Below are 21,654 nucleotides of genomic sequence, written 5' to 3'. Positions count from 1 at the left end.
CTCATTGGTCAGATGCGATGACGTGGTGTTATTTATATCAGTCAAGTGACTTTTGTGTTTACATCATAATCTTTTTATTATACTTGATAAGTTTTATATTAATTATAAACATTTTTTCCGCTGTGTTTTTAGAATTATAAAATTATATATTTAGGCCAACTATAACAGGGAGTACAAATAAGAAAAGCTGTTAAAACTGTTTTTATTTAACAAATTTAAGATCTTGTGAAATAGCAAGGCCTTTCGTTAATTATTTTTTATTTGTATACACAACCAGTCAAAAGTTTGGAAACATTACTATTTTTAATGTTTTTGAACGAAGTCTCTTATGCTCATTGAGGCTGTATTTATTTCATAATAAATACAGAAAAAAACAATAATATTGTGAAATATTATTACAATTTAAAATTATGGTTTTCTATTTTTATATACTTTAAAATATAATTTATTCCTGTGATCAAAGCTGAGTTTTCAGCATCATTACTCCAGTCTTCAGTGTCACATGATCCTTCAGAAATCATTCTGATATGCTGATTTATTATCAATGTTGGAAACAGTTGTGCTGCTTAATATTATTTTATAACCTGTGATACTTTTTCAGGATTCTTTGATGAATAAAAAGTTAAAAAATATCAGCATTTATTTAAAATAGAAATCTTTTGTAACAATATGCACTACCGTTCAAAAGTTTGGGGTCAGTAATTTTTTTTCTTTCTTTTTTTTTAAAGAAATTAATACTTTTATTCAGCACAGATGTGTTAAATTGATAAAAAGTGATAGTAAAGATTTATATTGTTAGAAAATATTTATATTTTGAATAATTGCTGTTCTTTTTAACCTTTTATTCATCAATGTATCCTGAAAAAAGTATCACAGGTTATAAAATAATATTAAGCAGCACAACTGTTTTCAACATTGATAATAAATCATCATATCAGAATGATTTCTGAAGGATCATGTGACACTGAAGACTGGAGTAATGATGCTGAAAATTCAGCTTTGCATCACAGAAATAAATTATATTTCAAAGAATATTAAAATAGAAAACCATAATTTTAAATTGTAATAATATTTCACAATATTATTGTTTTTTCTGTATTTATTATGAAATAAATGCAGCCTTAATGAGCATAAGAGACTTCGTTCAAAAACATTAAAAATAGTAATGTTTCCAAACTTTTGACTGGTAGTGTATATTTATATATATTTATATAGATAGATAGTAATATGTGTGTGTGTGTGTATATATATATATATATATATATATATATATAACTTTAGGGTAATAAGTACTACAATGTCTTCAGGCCCAGTTATATACTTTGTATTATGAACCAAAGTCAGATCATACATTATTAATGCCTTTCTGTTGCTATTTAAAGTCCTGCATCTGTTCAGTTTTCCACGTATTGTGTAGCTTATAGTAACACTGCAAGTTTAAACCGTGCCTTACCTCTGCTTTTGACAGCGTATGATGTGAATCAGAAGCTGTTCTCTGTAGTCCTTGACCTGTGACACAGATTCCCATGCGAATCAGCAAAAGGCATTTTCACAAAAGGCTGACATTTAAGCGGATATGTGATCAGTGTTGGGGAAAGTTACTTTTAAATGTAATGCATTATAATATTGCGTTACTCCATAAAAAGTTACTTATTGCGTTAGTTACTTTTTATGGAAAGTAATGAGTTGCGTTACTTTTGCATTACTTTCTCATCTGACCTGGGTTTCTTGTTTTTGTTAATAACAACAACAACAAATAAAGTTACATTTTTGGCAAATGTAAAGGCCCTTTCACACCAAAGGTGAAATGAATAAGCTTCAGGCTGAAGGAAATGCAAATTTACGCCTGTACAGTATAGCTTAGCTCAAACAAACAAACCTTTAAATTTGGGACTCGACCAGAGGTAAATATCTGGATCCAAGCAGCTTGGAAAGGTGGAGATAATTAACTAAATCACCAAATTTTCAAAAGTAAAGATAAGTAAAATGCCCCATAAAGTAAAATGTCCCATAATTCACTGAGCTCAGCAGCATCCTCAAATAAACCAAGAGTAGTTCTGTCATCACAATGCAAATGCTGTGGCTAGCCGTACCATCTCATATCAGCAGAAGATCATCAAACAGGTCATTGGGATCGAGGGTGAGCTTCATCAAGTAAAATTGTACAAAGATTGTTGGTGGAGTTAGATATGAACCTATAAGTTTGATATGGCCTAGATGGCATCATGACTGATTCTTGGGTTGAAGAACACTGCTAGTAAATCTGGCATGCTTCCTCTGAATGTCCTCTTGTCCTGCATGCATGTGTTGAATGTTTTCAGTAATTTGATTCTGGTCCAACAGGGTGAATGTGATGCTAGATCAGTTTAGCCAGTGTTGTGTAATATAGGAATACAATTGCCCTGCCTCATTGTTTGACGTATTTAGCTAATATGTATTACATATAATGCTTTATTGTTTTGTTTATTTCCTGGAAAGGACATTGATGTGACTGTTCCATATGCATTTTATTGAATTTGCGGTCAGAGGGGATGAGACCATTCTACATGTCACTCTACAGGTGACTTATGCTCAAAGTAGAGAAGAAAACATGTATTAGAGCAACATTATACAAGTTATGAAGGACGCATGTTGCTGTGGATGAGAAGTGAGCACATTTGAGTGCGTCTCCAGCATCAGAACCATCACGATATTGCCTTGATTAAAAAACTTTTTGATATTTGTACTTTGACTTGTATATAGAGTATTTATAGAATATTTCTACTCCTAGAGAAAGTAATTGTAATCAATAAATTATATTTTTATAAAATCTACCTCCCGGGCATTGATTTATTATGTTGAACAAGAATAGACCACAGAGAAGTCTGCTGTCTAATTGTAAGTATTTTAAAGTGCTTATATTTAGGTCCAATTCAACTCACCTAAGCAGAGAATAATAAAAATAAGGTAAAGGTGTCAAGTTACACACCGTAAAACACCAGTAACTACTATGTTTAGGAATTCTTTATCATCAGGCAAAATCTGTTATTTTAAAGGGTTAGTTCACCCAAAAATGAAAATAATGTCATTTATTACTCACGCTCATGCCGTTCCACACCCGTAAGACCTTCATTAATCTTCGGAACACAAATTAAGATATTTTTGTTGAAATCCGATGGCTCAGTGAGGCCTGCATAGCCAGCAATGACATTTCCTCTTTCAAGATCCATTAATGTACTAAAAACATATTTAAATCAGTTCATGTGAGTACAGTGGTTCAATATTAATATTATAAAGCGACGAGAATATTTTTGGTGCGCCAAAAAAAACAAAATAACGACTTATTTAGTGATGGCCAATTTCAAAACACTGCTTCAGGAAGCTTCGGAGCGTTATGAATCAGCGTGTCGAATCAGCGATTCGGATCATGTGTCAAACCGCCAAACTGCTGAAATCACGTGACTTTGGTGCTCCGAACCGCTGATTCGACATGCTAATTCATAACGCTCCGAAGCTTCCTGACGCTGAAATCGGCCATCACTATATAAGTCGTTATTTTGTTTTTTTTGGTGCACCAAAAATATTCTCGTCGCTTTATAATATCAATATTGAACCACTGTACTCACATGAACTGATTTAAATATGTTTTTAGTACATTAATGGATCTTGAGAGAGGAAATGTCATTGCTGGCTATGCAGGCCTCACTGAGCCATCGGATTTCAACAAAAATATCTTAATTTGTGTTCCGAAGATGAACGAAGGTCTTACGGGTGTGGAACGGCATGAGGGTGAGTAATAAATGACATTATTTTCATTTTTGGGTGAACTAACCCTTTAATTGAGTGTTTAGTTGATTAACTGTTTGGCTGAAATACTACATACTCTCACAGGCGAACTGATGTGCCATGAACAAACTCAACAGCTTTATGTTGCTGTACGTTTGTTAGATTTTTATTAACTGCTGAATATTTTTGGTTTGTCCCATTAAATTGGACCACATTTTGACCCAATTTAATAAAATTCACTGAATTGTTTGAATGATTTTTTTTTTTTTTTTTTTTTTTTTTTTAATTTCCCAATATATTTAAAGCAGAAATATATTGCTCCTTTTACAAGATGTAATATAAGTCTCTGGTGTCCCCAGAATGTGTCTGTGAAGTTTCAGCTCAAAATACCCCACAGATCATTTATTATAGCTTGTCAAATTTGCTCCTATTTGGGTGTGAGCAAAAACACGCCGTTTTTGTGTGTGTCCCTTTAAATGCAAATGAGCTGCTGCTCCCTGCCCCCTTTCCAGAAGAGGGCGGAGCTTTAACAGCTCGCGCTTCGTTCGCACAACAACAACAAAGCTGGAGAATCTCACGCAGCCAAAATGAGGATTGTCAGGACACTGATGGAGAGACTGTCATAGTAGTGAAAGGACAGTTAGATTCAGGTGTTTTTTAAAATCCTCTTTTATTTTTTCCTGATTGTATCGGAGGGTCATTATTACTTTCATCACACAACATGACGTTACATCAAGCCTACTACAGGTATACACTGAAACAAACACAAAGTTTACAATGGATATATGGATATGCTCTCACAACAGTCAATGTAACACTTATTTTATTTTTCGACCACCTTCAAACTGTTGTCTGTTGTTCTCTTTTTTTCTAAAATACATGTTGATTTAAATTTCCCCATCCACAAATTATATGGAAGCCATTTTCTCCTTTTTAAAGAGTTTTTTACAATCACAACAAGAATAGACCATAGACCAAAAATGTCTCAATACATTGTTTTTTTACATTTCCAAACAGTCCACATGAGCCGACCACATACACAGTGTGATTTATTTGAATATTTATGTGTTTATTTGGTTTCTGTTTATGTTGTGATGCTCTTTTTTTTTTTTTTTTAGACTTAATTTACACAAAACAACAGGTCATTTTACACCTTGCTTTGAATGTTTTGTGTGCAGAAGTATAGTACAATTTACATGTTTTACAGATATATTCATGTCTTTGTAACCGTGAAAATGGTTGCCAGTGCAACTGAGCAGCAAAGGATCGGGACGGGGTGGGAGGGAAGGCCCATGCACTTCTCAGGCTATTTTAAACACAAATTGATCTGATTGTTTCCTTTTTTTCAAGAGTGACAGTGACCTGTTTATTTCCTGTGTTTCTTTCTTTGTGCCACTAATTTACTCCTACAAGAGTAACTGTTTTCTAACCCAGTAAAAAGGATTGCGCGAATGAGCGAATAAATAAATACCACAGGTAATGGCAGGTGATCTGGTTTCCCTGACATACATCACAGTCAAAAGCCCTAATGAATCAAAAACTTAGGGTGTTAGAATGAATGGCTTTCTTGGTATTGTAATTAAGCCCTTATAGCTATGCATATATCTCCCCTTGGTGCATTAAGTCTATATGCTTTCCTGAGGTGAAAAGGATCGAACACACACATGCACAATAATAAATAAAATTCTCTGAGACGCAAGACAGAATGATAGCTAATATAGTTCATATTGCAGGCAGTACAAACAGACTTCCGTTGGGTGTTTCTGTAGTGTCTGTAGGTGCTATACATTGCTACTATATAACTGCTCATTATACGCTCTCTTACGTGCTGCCCCATATACATTCTAATCCATTTACATAATATTTATTTGTTTAATAAAATATGATTTAATAAATTTTGGTATAGTTATTTAAAATTTCTTTTTGAAAAAATAAATATATCCAATATATCTAAACAAATATAACTTGTGATTTAACTGAACGGCTGTAGTGTTGTTGGGCTCCTCTACACTGTAAAAATAATGTTTTTTCTTTTGTCAAATCAACTTAATGTGGTTCAGATAAGATAATATTTTAAGTTTCTGTTGATTAAACCAATCGCCTTCATTGTATCAACTCAATTTTTTTTATTTAAATGAACTCAAAATTTTAAGGCAACCAGGTAACTTGCTTTTTTAAGTTAAACCAACAATTGTTTTTACAGTGTAAACACAAGAGCCTTTCTGAACACACAGATATTACAGACTCTGTAAGATCACTCAAGATTTCCAACGGTCTGCACATAAAGTATCTTTTAAGACCAGATAATGTCAATAAACACACGTTTTGTTTAATAGTCCTCAAATATAAACCTCCTTATATATTATAATTGTATTTAAGTATTGCACCAATAGGCAGCTAAGCATCATATGTCTTTCATTTAGTGGCAACGACCATCCGTTGATAGTGAGAAATGATTGATGTTCATGTTAATCGCTATGGCTAATTGGTTCCATTTCAGCAATGGGAAGCATGCCACAAATATGGGAAACAAAATTTCCATTCAGATTGATTATTTACATTACAGTTTCTCTTATACAAACAAATCAGCCTCCTAATAACATTTGTGAAACTATACTATCTAGTTATTCTTGGATTAGGTGTTTTATTTCGTTTCAATACTCTGACAACCATTTTTTTTTTCTCTCAGCTGAGAAAATCATTGCATAGAAGGTCTGAAATTAAAAGTCCTCTGACCAAATTTTTCATTTCTGGTTATTGATCAGAATTTTTTTCTCTCTCTCTCTTTTTTTTTTTGATTGAATGATAACAAATGTAGATGCATACATACACACATCCAAAATCATTCACACATACCATTAGAACATATAGCAATATCAAGATTTTTTTCTTTCTTTTTTCTTTTTTTTTTTTTTTAGAACATGCAATCTCTACTTGCTTAAAAGTTCCAACATTCCCCTAAACAGCTCTCTTATTTCTCTCACTAGCTTTGTGTTTTTCTTAATTATTATTATTATTTAATAAAAAATCTTTTAAAACAAATCATGGCTTTGACACCTAATGTGTTATTGTAAGAGACTGGGCATCACTTTTTTAATGACTCAATAGACAGTGATCCTGAACCATACAGATATATTACAGGTTTACAGACTCTCCTGACCACTACTGTAAAAACATCGAACAATTGTGCTCTTCACTGACTGACCACCATCCACTATTGCTTTTGATCTATTCTTAAACTCATAAAAATAAACTCAACCAAAATATACTAAAAAAACAAAACTGTAAACAAGTAACAATGGATTTAAAACAAAGAAACTTAATGCAATTATTTAAAAAATTCAAAAATAGAAATAAACTTTTTCCATATACAAACAATGTGAAAAAAAAAAAAAAAAAATAGAAATTGTGAATAGAAAAATATCTACAAACATAGTAAGGCGACAATAGAACAACAAAACAAAAAGATAATGCACAATATTCCAACTCTCCAGTACCGTACAATTGTTGTAAAAATACCCCATCTGCAGCCTGAGGACAATTTCTGAACACTTTGGAAAGGATAATGAATAAAAAAGACCTGATCGGCCAGAACCTGACATTGTGATTTCTTACGTGATGATCGGAGTCTTATGTTTGGGCTTGTCCTAGAATTTCTTTTATCCTCTTCTTCATATTCTCTCTGCTCGAGTAGAAACGCATTGTCGATCTCTCGTTGATATCGTGAACAGTGTAAGGTCTTGGATTACATGCATTCCGAGTCCGCTTTACACTTTTATAGCACATAGCAAGAGAAGGAAGGAAAAAAAAGACAAAAACAAACAAACAGGTTTTTTTTTTCTTCCTCATTCTGGAATGTTGAGTTAAAGGACTTAGCATAGAGATGTGTGTTACAGTTACCATGTTCATGACTTTCCTTCTTTTTTTTTTTTCTTTTAGGAAAAACCTATGAAGTTTTTCTAAGTGTTCAAACATTACTGTTTCTTCCATTCCTGAGAGGGGAGTGAAGAGCATTTCCCAAGTGACAAGAGAAACACGGAATCACACTTCTCCGTAAGTAACTCGCTGCGCTTCTCGAGTGAGAACGTGTCAGCTTGTTTCCAGAGATTCACTGTAGCCATTATCAAGTTACACTGATCGACCTGCGTAGTTTGCTGATATTGTGCGACTGGAGTCATCGCTCTCCGCTGTCTTCTTGTACTGTGTCCTGTAGGCCAGGAGGAGGAAGCTCTGTGGAGCTGCTCAGAGATGTTCAAATCTTTGGCCGTGCTGTTCGGATGGAACACAGATACAGAATTCCCAAATAATCTGAAGAAGAACAATATGGAGGCATTACAATCCAATATCAGACATTTGTTTTTCAAAGTGAACTGTGTAATAGATGTGCCACTATAGCATAACACAGTGCTTCCCAAACTGTGGGCCGTAGCGGTATTGTAGGTGGGCCGTGGCTAGGCTAAATTAAAATATTAAAATAATTAAAATATTCTAATTGTTCTGAAAAGTTATTTTCTCCCCCCTCCTTATTACACAAACATAAAACACACACACACACACACACACATATATATATATAAATTTCGTTATGGCGAGGTGAGATACATTGCTTATTTTCAAACTAAAGTCAGTTGCTTAGCAGGAATTCAGTTGGTTACAACTGACCCTTGAGTTTGATTGACAGGCGATCTAACCAATCATAACGCTGAATCCGCCATTTTGTCCGACAAAGCAGTCAGGGGAGTTAGAAGATTAACGTATGTGGACTTGAACTTGAAAAAAAATGGTGTATTGACGTCTTTCCGTGGTTGACACAACATTCCTTCTCATGTTCATTCATGTTTATATGATGCTATAAATGAACTAGTAGAAGAGATGATCGGTTCACGAGCCGCCTGAACTGAAGCGCTACAGCGATCTGTCAGGACACATTAAAGAGCCACAAAATTGTATTTATTGTTTAAATTTCTTTAAAAATGACAACATTTGAAATCTGAGACTTTGTTTCATATCAAAAGTAACCTGCTCTGTCTTGTCTGTAGACGCGTTGTCATGTCCTCTCTGCTCCGCGATGTATTGTTCACTGCATGAGAACATGATGTGTGGCGAGAGATCGGCATGGCTTGTCGAACGTAGCAACAGTAACTAAAGGGGGCGGGTCTTTGCGAACGGTCAATTAACCGTCAATTCAAAAATGCGACGGTGGCTGCTCGGTAAAAGAGGAGCAGAGGATGACAATCCATCCTCATCAACTGGACCTAACTGCACTTCAAGTAAACGAAAAACTCTAAGTACAGCGAGGAGTACTTGTCCTTTAGATTTACGAGTGTTGGTCCTGTTGACAACCAGGGGCGGAGCTACGGTGGGCCTGGGCCCACCCAGATTGACAGCTTGTCCACCCAGTCAGATCCAGGAAAATACTTTTTTTTTTTTTTTTTAATAAAACAATTTTCTAACGTTTAACAAGTCTTCAATAACTTTTTTTTTTTTTTAAATATTTTTTTTCATGCATTAAAACTCTTAATAAGAATATGCTAATTCGTCTCTTCTTCAGTTACGTCACACGCCAGTAGTAGCTAGCCTGTTATGTTCTTCGCGCAAATATATCCGGATTTCAACCAGCAGCGCCCTTTTTATGTTAAAAAATGGCTAACCCGCTATCTATGATACATTTAATAAAGAAAAACGTATTGACAAAGACCCCGTAACAACTTTTGCAGTAGGAGTAAAATCTTACTAACAGATAGGCTAATTAGTTTATGACGATATCAACATCTTCAATTCAAAACCCAGCCGACTCTGACTTGTTTAGAACAGACATCAGCCATAAGGTAAGCTAAGGTGTTTAGTCTGGCCCGCCGTGGCATGGTAATGCAATATTTTTTGCATGTAATATTTGTGAGCAAGGGGTTTTCTGAAATGTACACATATAATGGCAGGTTGTCGATACAGGACTCGGGGGCCGTTCACATATCACGTCTTTTGCGCGCTCAAATTCGTTATTTCAAATGTAGGCTCGCGGCAGCCGCGCTCATAATCGAAGCGACGCGCATGTGGTGCGTTTTCCAGGCGCATCGAGATGAAAAATTCGGCCTTTCTGTAACAACATCGAAAGCTCAGCCGAACAGCTGATCATAGCTGTACAGGGTGGTTTTTATATCTCATCTCCATAAATATATCTAGTAGTAAAGCTAATGCAAGGGCTAGAAATCAATTCATCCTTTTGTAATACTTTCTCGTTATCGTGGAGAGTGCAAGTCATGGTTGCAACGACAGACGCCACGGGAGCGCAAGCGCTTGGGAAAGAATAGTTGCGTCCCAAATGACACACTATGCACTTATACGCTATGTACTTATGCACTATGTACTATCCATGTAGTGTATGAATTTTATAAGCTTATTTTGTCATTAAACATCGGAGTCTGATCCCCCTCCTCCTCCTCAGAAATGTAATTAAAGCTGCGACAGTTGAGTGCATGAAGTGTCCAACATTCCACACTTCGTTATTTCCGTTAATTTAGTGCATCATCCGGGTATTTAAAGTGCACATTTTCTTTTTGGAAATTTCTGTGTGAACGCACACATTCGCGCTATTTGTACTTAAAAACGTCATAGAATAGTGCACACGTACGCGAATTGGGACGCACCGGAGAAAGCGGCGTTTTTAGACGCGATATGTGAACGGCCCCTCAGACAGCCTCTCCCAACTCAAACATCACAAACACAGCTCGTACAGGGGCTTGAGAAATCATGTCTCAACATGTAGAAGTAGACTATATTAAAAGACAAGACAATAAATAATGTCAACATATGAGGAAAACTTTTAGCTGTTTTGCTACGAGTAAGCAGTTGATGAATCTGAACGTATAAGTGATCGGGTTAATGTGTGCTCGTGTGTGTCACAAGCTTGTGGTTGTTGTTTTTTTTTTATTTTAGGTTTTTTTTTTTTTTTTTAAATCGGTTGGTGCTGTTGGTTAATGTTGTAACTGCAGTTTTGTCTTGTTCTTATCTCATTCTTGATTTACTTGAATTGATATTGTCACGTAATATTGTTAGATTAAATAACGTAATTTGAACTTGCCATAACTTGACTTTTAGTGAATTGACGCCACTGAGGGACGCCACTTTTCCCTCCCAAATTAAGCCAGTTGAAAAACATGGGATGATGCGAATTATTCTGGCACACCCACACTTTTAGAGGCCCACCCAACATCCACTTTCTGCCTCCGCCACTGCTGACAACCCCACGCCTGTCTGTGTGCTATGCTCAGAGACCTTTGCTAATGAGGCACTGAAACCAAGTTACGCCGTCACCTCGAAACAAAACATGGGTCGTTTGCCAGCAAGCCTCGAGAATTTTTAGAAAATAAATTGAAAGATTACCAGCATCGTAAAAAAGTGTTCGAGTCAACCTGTGTGACGGGTGTCAGAATGGTGAATTACATTAAAAGTTGTCCACTGCAAGCACGTTTGTTTTCCCTTTTGTGTGAAGAGATGGGTATAGTGAACACCGCCAGCTTTTACTACATACCGAGGTCCGCTGGCTCTCATGCGGCAGAGTGCTCACCCAGCTCTTCCAGTTACATGACGAGGTCAGAACATTTTTCACTGATTCCAAATTCGAACTTGCAGACCGCCTCTGTGATTTCAACTGGCTTTGTAAATTGGCCTACTTGGCAGACATTTTCAGCCACTTGAATGTACTCAATCTAGCCCTACAGGGGACAGCAGTAACAATGTTTCATGAGCAAAACAAAATAGAGGCAACCATAAAGAAATTTTATCTGTGGGGGGGAAAAGAATTGACTGAGCCAACTACGAGTCCTTAGAAAACCTGTCCGACTTTTTGTCTAATGCCTCGTTTCTACTGAGCGGTACGGTTCTGAACGGTACACCCTGAACAGGCTTGCGTTTCCACCGCCAACAGTACCCTTACTTGATAGGCATGGTGTAGCCGGAAAGTAGTGATCACCGTCATTCTCGCGCGAAGAAGAAAACGACACAGTAAACAACATGGGTACAGCAGATTATTGCTGTGTTCGAAATCGCCCCCTATACCCTCATTCACTATTCCCTACATTACTCCACTAATATAGTCCACTTGAAGGAGTGAATGAAACGAGTGAGTGAATTCGGACACTGAGTGCACCGGAAGGGCTGCCGATTTCGCATTGTTTGTGCTGGTGTTTAATAATCATTTGAAATGTAGCAAACTGGCAGCTCCAGTAGTAATGCATATTTATGTTAAACTCTGCCATGAAAACTGTACAAAACTTAATTAAACGATTTAATGATCAAGTAAAAAGGAAATTATACCTGTATGATATTATACTGGACCAGCGCGGTTTGGAAAATGAATGGATGATTGATTCAGCTGTGGGCGCCATCTCCTGGCGAGACGCGGGAATTTCATTCAGCACGCGACTCTCACAGTGCATTATGGGTATTCTCTAGCCGTTGAGCATGCATCGGTTGTACACTCGTTATTGCAGTGCATTGTGGGATTGAATGAGTGCACTCAAAATCGTCCACTATGGTTTCGGACACCACTACAAATGGCTGTCCCCTCAAATAGTACCCTATTTAAGGGTATAGGGGGCGATTTCGGACACAGCCCTTGTTCTTCTCGGCTTGAGGCTGTCTGTCACAAGAAGACAAGCTTTGCTTGCTGCACTCCAACATTCGGCGTTTCACAATGCTAAGTACGCAAAGTTCAGATGTCCAGCAGCACCTACCAGCAAGCATCAATAGCGGAGAAGCGGAGGAGAAAACCCGCGTAATTTAAAAACTACTTTATTGTGTCATGAAATGTAGTTTTAAAAGTTTTTCAGGCGAGAATGTAGTTGTTTAAAGCTCACATCTGTGGTTTATTTATAAAGATAGCGCCTATTTGAACATTTCCCAAAAAAAGTGGTACGGTTCGGAATTAGGGTAGGCCTACCATTCATAACTTTTGACAATGGAAACGGCAAAAATTGCGTACCGTACTGTACCGAACCGAACCGTACCGCTCAGTGGAAACGAGTCATAAGAAGGAGAGTCCACTTCCCGTCACTGCAGCAGTTGCTATGACAGAGCACATGCAGGCTTTAAAGTCTCAGATGCAGGACTACTTCCCTGGCATCAGCAAACAGCAGAGCTGGATACAGTATCCCTTTGCCAACCACACTGAGGATGTAATTGCGGGACTCACCTACAAGGAACAGCCTCGTCGATCTATCCTGTGACAGCTCCTTAAAACTGATTTTTTTCTGAAAAAAACTTTGACTCAGTTCTGGTTACATGTGTCAAGCGAATACCCTGAACTCGCAGACAAGGCAATGATGTTTTTGATGCCGTTTGCCACAATGACGTATATGTGTGAGGTGGGATTTTCGGTGCTTGTGGCCTTAAAGGCAAAGTACAGGAACGTGTTGAGTGTGGAATCTGATCTCCTTCTTAAATTGACGTCGATTCAGCCAGACATCAAAGCCCTAATGTGTCATCACATGAGATCACCCATCTCATTAGGTACTGTCTGGAAGACTGCTGATCAGACTGTGGGACTGTTTTTTTAGTAAAACTGACAAAGTTTACATCGTTCTTCAGTTTAAATGTAAATGTTTTTAGATTTTTTTTTTTTTTTTTTTTTTTTTTTAACATTATGTAATTCATTGCAATAGATTTGTGAACTATGTAGCTTCTGTTACACACTTTGATGCATTATAATTGTAAATAGTATGCAGAAAGTATGTAGTGTTATGGATTTAAATATATTTGTAAAGAATGTTTACGTCATCTTTCACCAGAATATAAAAATATTACATTTTATGGTAGTTCTCATAATTCACATGAAATTCTTACAAACTGGTTAATAAGTGTTAAGTTTGTGTGAAGAGACAATCTGCTTTATTAAATATATCTAATATACAAATATATCTAAATATGTCTATATACTATTAATCTATATATTTTTTTATAACGGGGGCCTATATATTGTTTTTGGGGGGCCTTGCCACTCTGAAGTTTGGGAAGCTCTAGCATAACAAATGGAATTACGAAATAATGACTATTTTCAAACAGGTTTCCCCATTCCCCATCAGACTCACTTCACTATAGTCTAGAGAAAGCACAGTCACAGTGTTCGTACTCAAAATATGGACAACTTACTTATGGCTGAATCTGCATATTATCTAAGATAAGTGGAAAAATGACACACTGCAACTTGTAAATGTTATATTACAGACAGTTTATAGACAGCTTCTATGTTCTGAACAAGGACCCAGAGGTCAGACTGCTGTTAAACTATAGTTTATGTAAAGCAGTGGTTTTTAACCTGTGGGCCTTTTAAGTGTGAGATAACTTAAAATTAGTTTAACTATATTAATGTAATTCATTAATTTTATTATTAAATAAATAAATAAATAAATATAATTAATTAAAACAAAGCACCACCTCTCTCGTTTCTGAGCAACCCAAGCCTTTTCTCATTGTGCTGCTGTGAAGCAGACTGAACGGCAGCTCAAAACACTCAACCGCTTTATGAACATAGGACATGCAAACTACATCTTTCAGCTGGATAAAGAAAACCAGTGTCGCTAAAAAGGTTTTGATGGATGACGATTGTAATGAAGTAAAGACGATTACAGTGACATACAGGAGTCGTTCATTAGGCACAACTGATGCGCAAACAAACTGTATGTGCGCTCTCGACTCACTGATCGCTATAACATAGTATTTCTGCATGAACACAATTCAATATATTCGCATAGTTGTCAAAATTAATGTAATGTGTGTTGAATAACAGATGTTCACTGAAGAAGCGTGTTTTGGAGAAGTTTGTGAGGATCAGTCAGTGGTGTTTATGTACACATGGGCATCAGACCCTCCAAACATAGACACGATTGCTTGTTCTGACAGAGGAACTGTTCACTGATCACATCGACCTGCCTTCAGATCGCTGTGTTTCCACACATTAAGAATCTTTTTATTTTTCATTTGTATTTTGGTGTTTAATAATTCTGAATGGATCGGTATAGTAGCTATATGCAGTCCTTTGGCATCTCCCCGTGGTCTTGTTTGGTAAGGCCGGTTGACTTGGGCTTATTTGTTTACGTTACTGGCCTTGGAGTAAAAAAGGTTGGAAACCACTGATGTAAAGCATAAAGGGCAGTTCAAAAATAGTCTGAAGAGACACAATCTGTTCATCATATAAAGTGAACGAGTCTCTTCAGAAAATTTGGACTAAACCGCTCGATTCATATGGATTTGTTTTATGATCTCTTTATGAACTTTTTGATGCCTCAAAATGGTAGTTTCTTGTGTAGTTGATTTGTTGGTTACAAACTGATGGTTCAGGCCACCATGCTTCCTTACAGGCCTTGGGCTCGATTACCTTTTCTAGTGGGAAGGCTCTTGTTCTTATCACACAGGCCTTCACCAGCTTCTGCTAGTACCTGGACAGATTTTTGGACCAGCTGCTCAGACAGTGCTTGAACATAGAGTATGTGCAGCAGCAGAGTCTCCCTCCCAACCCATTGACTGCAGTGTGAATTATTATGGTCTCTCTACGCATTGGACGCCTGTCCTGACAGATGCAGGCTGCTCCACCTAAAATGCTTCTTCATCAAGAGGGGAGGCATCCAGCAATCATATTAGGCCACCTGCTTACTCCCACTAAGAGATAATAAAACCGCTCCCCATTGTCGCCAATCTATGTTTCCAACCCCTGGATTAAGACTATGTTATTTTTATATTTCAAATTTTAAAGCTACTTACAATTTGGCTTGCAGAGCAAATAGTGTTGTCTCCTTTGAATTATGACCCAGACCTTGAGTTGGTAGAGTCCTGTGATTCCAGTCCTGGTTGGTTTAAAAAACAAAAACAAAACAAGAACAAATTCTATCATATAAATGTTGCAAAATGGTTTTTAGAAAATGGTCTAAAACATTGCAATTTCACAAACTATCTCTAACAATAATGCATATGACGCCTCAGTGGGTGGTGTTAGCGATTTCTGCAAATGAATTGGCATGATTCTTTATGAGCTTCAGAAAATCGTCACACTAGTGTCAGCTACTGAAGCAGCGTCTCGTTCCCTACTCAGGGAACCAGGTTTACATATCCAACCCATTATACAGCACAACCCTAAGAAAATATATACAACCTTTTATCATATACTCATAATAACTTTTTTCTTACCAGAGCAACCAGATAGCTTCTCTCCCTCTCACTTTCTTGTGTTCTCTTCTTTTAAATTAAAACATTATAGGGAAACTTCATAGGTTTTTCCAGTGCAAAAATGTCCTCTGTCATTGTAGACACCCTAAAATAACACAGAAACAATCAGAATAATCACTGTGAAGCTAAAATATGCCACCTCACTAAAATGAACTGTACTCAATCAACTGCTCTCTTTCTCTCTCTCAGACACCACTGTAATTGATCATTCTTTTTATACAACAGTTCGTTCTGGTTCTCGAATCTGATTGGCTGAGGTCTTTCCAGCTTTTTTCCCCAATGCTTTCAGCATTCTCACAGCGAGTGTCATGGCGGACAAGCACCATATTTTTACAGATATTACCGTTGTTGTGTCATGGAATGTAAACACATGCATGTAAACATAGTGTCTGTTTAAAATTTTGTTTGGACGCTTTCACAGATGTGAGCTCCAGGCCATCAGCGCTCAAACTCTGGAATAGCCTTCCTGATAATGTTTGGGACTCAGATTCGCTCACCCAGTTTAAATCTAGAATAAAGACGCATCTCTTTAGCCAAGCATTCACATAATGAATCTCATATCAGATCAATTGCACATGACTATCTTTGCTTAATGTTATAAACAGCAGCTATGCTAATTATTCTCCATTTGCTTTTCTGCGTCCCGAGGTGACTAGAGAGTACATCAGCTTCAGTTTGGTTCCAGCCTCTTAAGAAGACCTCAGATGACCAACACTTTTGAAGAGACGGCACCAACTCCTGCGAGGACTTCAGAAGACGCAACATCTGGATCAACACGCACATTCCCAAATTTCTATATATCCTAATTATTGTTAATATGTAATTCATTTTCCAGGAGCTTTTTGCTTCTACCTTCAATTAAATTGCTAACAGTGATTGTAAATTAATTGCCTAAATTATTACATTATTAGCTAACTGCATTCTCTAAAATGTAATGATGACATGCATTCTCTGTAAAGCTGCTTTGAAACGATATGTATTGTGAAAAGCGCTATACAAATAAATGTGAATTGAATTGAAAATGTACTCGCCGAAATCACCTTAATCTCGGCCAGTTCTTTGGGAATTTACCGCTGGTTCTTATGTAAATAGTGTTTAAACATGAGGTATCATTTATTTTGTGTATATTAAATGGGCAATCTTTGGTCTTAATAATATATTACTTGTTCCAGAGCTAAAAGATTTAGCTTAAGGGCTATATTAAGTTTCATAACTTTATATTTACATTGAACTTACTGTAAGTAGAGCGCTGATTTTGTATGTTGGACTGAACTGTTTGCTTGTGTTTATTTCCTATTCTACAAACTTCTTATACTGTTATAATCGCTATTGTTGTTCATTTAAATATTATTGTTCAATAAATAATATTTTATATAAATAACATGCTGTATTATTGAGAAAGGTTTTGTTGGTGATTGTGATCTTAACTTCAGTGAAAGTTACATTAATACGGCATTAGATGGCAGCAAAGACTGTCTTTATGAGAGAGTCAGTCAGTCGCAAAGACATTTATATAAGGAATTGAAACAAGGTTGTAAACAAAGATGTTATTTTTACTTCAAACAAGATCTTACAAGACACAAATGCATCAACTAGCGCTGTCATGGGAAATCCTCTTAAATATTAAAAGGACAAAGACAAAAATTTTGTCAGCAGACATTCAAACTGATTTTGTGAATATAAGATTGACCTGAAGAATATCAGATGCAGGTAATACACTCGCTTTAAGTCGATCTCTCTCTCTCTCTCTCTCTCTCTCTCTCTCTCTCTCTCTCTCTCTCTCTCATAATACTCTATATAATACAATAAGCTTCAATGAAGTGACTGAACATTCCTTTTTTACTAGTCCTAAAGTGACATTTTAGAATTAGTAACGGAGGCTTGGGCTCAACTGTTAAAACTGTCAACTTGAGATTTGAATCCGTGGCGGAGGGAAGTAGTTCCTCACAAAAGAGGGTTTTTAAAGACACTCCGATGTTGCTTCTTATTTATTTACTCATTTGTGCCGTCAAACTATTGTATGGCTATATTAAGTTTCATAACTTTACATTTACATTGAAATTAAATCCTGTACTTACTAGAGCGCTGCTTTTGTATGTTTGACTGAACTGTTTGCTTGTGTTTATTTCCTATTTTACTTCTTATACTGTTATAATGGCTATTGTTCATTTTAATGTTACTGTTCAAAAATTTATATTTTATATAAAAAACATGCTGTATTTTTTGGTATTGAGAAGAGTCCATTAGTGATTTCGACTTCAGTGAAAGTTACATAAATACGCCATGAGATGGTGGCAAAGACTGTCTTTATGAGTGAGTCAGTTGGTCGCAAAGACTTTTATATTGAAATGGACTGAAACAAGGAAACAAGGAAGTTGTCTTTACTTTAAACAACATCTTACGAGATGCAACTGACAAATGAATTGACTAGCGCTGTCATGGGAGTGATGACAGCCTGATGTTAAAAGGACAAAGACAAAGATCGCTTTCCTCAGCGGACATTCAAACTGATTTTGTGATTATGAATATAAGATTGACCTGAAGAATATCAGCTAGATGCAGGTAATACCCTCGCTCAGGCCATCTCTCTCTCATAATACTCTACTGTACATATCACAATGAGTTTCAATGAAGCAACTCAGCTTTCCTTCGTTACTAGTCCTAAAGTGACGTTTTAGAATTAGTAACAGAGGCTTGGGCTCAACTGTTAAACTGTCAACTTGAGATCTGAAAGTAGTTCCTCACAAAAGAGTGTTTTTAAAGACACTCCGATGTTGCTTCTTATTCATTTACTTATTTGTGCCGTCAAACTGTTGTATAAATGCAATATCACACTTGTAGCCTTGCAATATGGCTCTATATCAGCACAGCTGTGATTACCTATGACCGAATCACAGCTGTGCTGATATAGAGCCATATCGCATGGCTACGAGTGTGATATTGCATTCATACAACAGTTTGACGGCAGTACTTCCTTCCGCCACATATTCAAATCTCAAGTTGACAGTTTAACAGTTGAGCCCAAGCCTCCGTTACTATTTCTAAAACGTCACTTTAGAACTAGTAACGAAGGAAAGTTCAGTCGCTTCATTACAACTTATTCTATTATGTAGAGTAAATTATTATGAGAGAGAGATCAACTAAACGTGTGTATTACCTGCATCTATCTGATATTCTTCAGATCAATCTTATATTCATAATCACAAAATCAGTTTGAATGTCTGCTGAGGAAATGACCCTCGAGGGTATCTTTGTCCTTTTAACATTTAAGGGGATTTCCCATGACAGTGCTAGTAAATGTATGTCAGTTGTGTCTTGTAAGATCTTCTTTAAAGTAGAAACAACATCCTTGTTTCAGTCCCTTTCAATTTAAAAGTCTTTGCGACTGACTCACCAAATTCAGCATGTTATTTCTATAAAATATTATTTATTGAACAATAATATTTAAATGAACAACAATAGCCATTATAACAGTATAATAAGCTTGTACAATAGGAAATAAACACAAACAAACAGTTCAGTCAAACGTACAAAAGCACAGGACGCATAGTACAGGATTTAAGTTCAATTTATGTAAATATAAAGTTATGAAGCTTAATATAGCCCTTAAGCCAAATCTATTAGCTCTGGAACAGGTAATAGATTAATAAGACTAAAGATTTGATATACCCAAAATGAATTATACCTCATGTTTAACGACTATCTACATAAGAGCCAGCGGCAAATTCCCAAAGGACTGGCCGAGATGAAGCTGTTCTTGGTGGGTACACGAGCGCTGAACAGCCGCTGACGGCCTGGAGTTCGCATCTCCGAAAGCGTCTAAACAAATTGTTAAATAGGCGCTATGTTTACATATAAATCGCATATCTGAGGTCTAAACAACTACATTCTTGCCTAAAAACTATTAAAACTACATTCCGTGACAAAATAATGGAGGTTTCTGTAAAAATATGGTGGGTTTGCTCGTCAGCCATGACACTCGCTATGAGAATGCTGACAGCGGAGTGATTCAAACTGTGAAACGGTTGCCATGGTGATACTGGTGGAATATTGCATCGCTGGAACCTCTCAGCCAATCAGATTCGAAAACCAGAACAAACTGTTGTATAAAGAGCGATATCGGCTACTCGTGTGATATTGCTCAAATAATTTGTTATAGTTAATAGTTCTTAATGAGGCTAATCACATTCAGTAAATATTATTGATTACCTAATAAGGAACTATCTCATTTCTAAATATGATATTACTTACTGATTAGTTAATCTTGTTTCCATATTAGTTAGTAGAAGTGTTAATGTAAATTACTCATTTGTCCTGCATAGTTACCTATTAATGATGGACCATTATTCTAAAGTACACCCACCTTTAATTGTACTTCCTCACCACAAGGAAGTGAACTTTTTGCCGAATCCAGAGATGGCTGTTCCAGTCACAGAAAAAAAAGAAAGAAAAAAAAATGAAAGTAAAATAGAACATGAAAATAAAAGGAGAAAACCAATAGATTAATATAGATTATAAAAAATATTGTGTCTCTACAAACGATTACATGCCTTTTTGCAAATGAAAAATAATTCAGAAAAAACATTTAAGACTCTTTGACTGACCCACGTGTTACTTAAACTAGGCCTTTAACAATAACTGACTTAAAGTACTAGTTACATCTTGGAAACTCTGCTCACCTTCTCCTAGTTTGCCAGCCTGTTCTGCAGCTCCTCCAGGCAAAATTTTAGACAGCACGCTCTCTCCATCTACACCCGTCTGACCTGCGGCTGCACTGCCAATTCCTCCAGGCCTTGGAGGAGCCTTGGAGCCTAGAGAATTATGGGAACATTGTCAACAGACACACATATCCCACTTCATTTAGGTATGGATATGGATGGAAAATCTTGGTAATAATCCAAGATAATTTAATGATCAGTCAGTAACCACTCATTAATCCTCAAGACACAGTACAGAGCACAGTTATTACACTTTATATTATGAAGAAGTGGCTGAGTAGACACCACTTGAATTATTGCCTTGTTCATTGTGTAACTATCAAAAAGTAGTGTCACTGCCAAATTTAAAAAAAAAAAAAAAAAAAACTTCAATTGGTCAATGTTGCAAATTCACCAAACTTGAACTCAACTTGAAATACGTGCATGGAAATTCTCTGCCACCAGAAGTCCATTAGGAGAAATTCCTTATCACAAGGATTCTCATTGGCATGAAAAGAATGACATTTTTCCACAACTTGCTGTCTCTTTATTTTGGCCACTTTTCCAGTGTTTCCTTTCATGCGCTCATGCTATTTATTGCTCTTACTAAATATCAAGAGTTTCAAATATGATTACATTTCATTATAGGATATATTCTTTAAAGTATACACTGTCATTACATGGCTGTCTTGCCGATATTTACAGATCAAAATCCTGATCACTAAGTATACACTCATTCTTCACAAATTTATTTGGTGTAACATGTGTTTTCCCCACAAAGGACGATAATATATCAGTGGCATAGGTACAATGTTATTTTTGGCCGGGTTTGCATGTAAGAAATTCTGCTGCTGCATGAATAAGCATACTTAAATCCTGTAGCAGATCTAGACAGGTGGAGCTGGGGGAGGTGGAGGGTTTCAGCAAACACTATTTAATGGTTGAGCAAGTAAGCTAATTGGCTGCAGAATCAGCA

The 21,654-nt window shown here is 36.4% G+C and overlaps 1 protein-coding gene across 6 annotated transcripts in view; it reads right to left on the bottom strand.

Annotated features, from left to right (window-relative positions):
* Window positions 1-4,416: 4,416 nt before the first annotated feature.
* The window catches only part of bsna (bassoon presynaptic cytomatrix protein a), a 58,577-nt gene continuing 41,339 nt past the window's right edge, over window positions 4,417-21,654 (bottom strand). For 5 of the 6 annotated variants that reach the window (XM_051902439.1, XM_051902444.1, XM_051902440.1 and 2 more), the window contains 5 exons: window positions 20,661-20,792; window positions 20,345-20,401; window positions 15,943-16,066; window positions 15,520-15,602; window positions 4,417-8,073 (listed from right to left, as the gene is read on the bottom strand). In XM_051902439.1, coding sequence (XP_051758399.1) covers window positions 20,361-20,401; window positions 20,661-20,792 — 173 coding nt within the window. In that variant the 3' untranslated portion in view covers window positions 4,417-8,073; window positions 15,520-15,602; window positions 15,943-16,066; window positions 20,345-20,360. Of the gene's footprint in view, window positions 8,074-15,519; window positions 15,603-15,942; window positions 16,067-20,344; window positions 20,402-20,660; window positions 20,793-21,654 lie in introns of those variants that run through there. The other variant, XM_051902442.1, reaches the window with a different exon arrangement.

Source organism: Ctenopharyngodon idella, chromosome 8 (assembly GCF_019924925.1).
Source record: "Ctenopharyngodon idella isolate HZGC_01 chromosome 8, HZGC01, whole genome shotgun sequence".
NCBI classification, from domain to species: Eukaryota; Metazoa; Chordata; class Actinopteri; order Cypriniformes; family Xenocyprididae; genus Ctenopharyngodon; species Ctenopharyngodon idella.
Note: the sequence above shows the minus strand (reverse complement) of the source record. Positions and strands in the feature narration are given on the sequence as shown.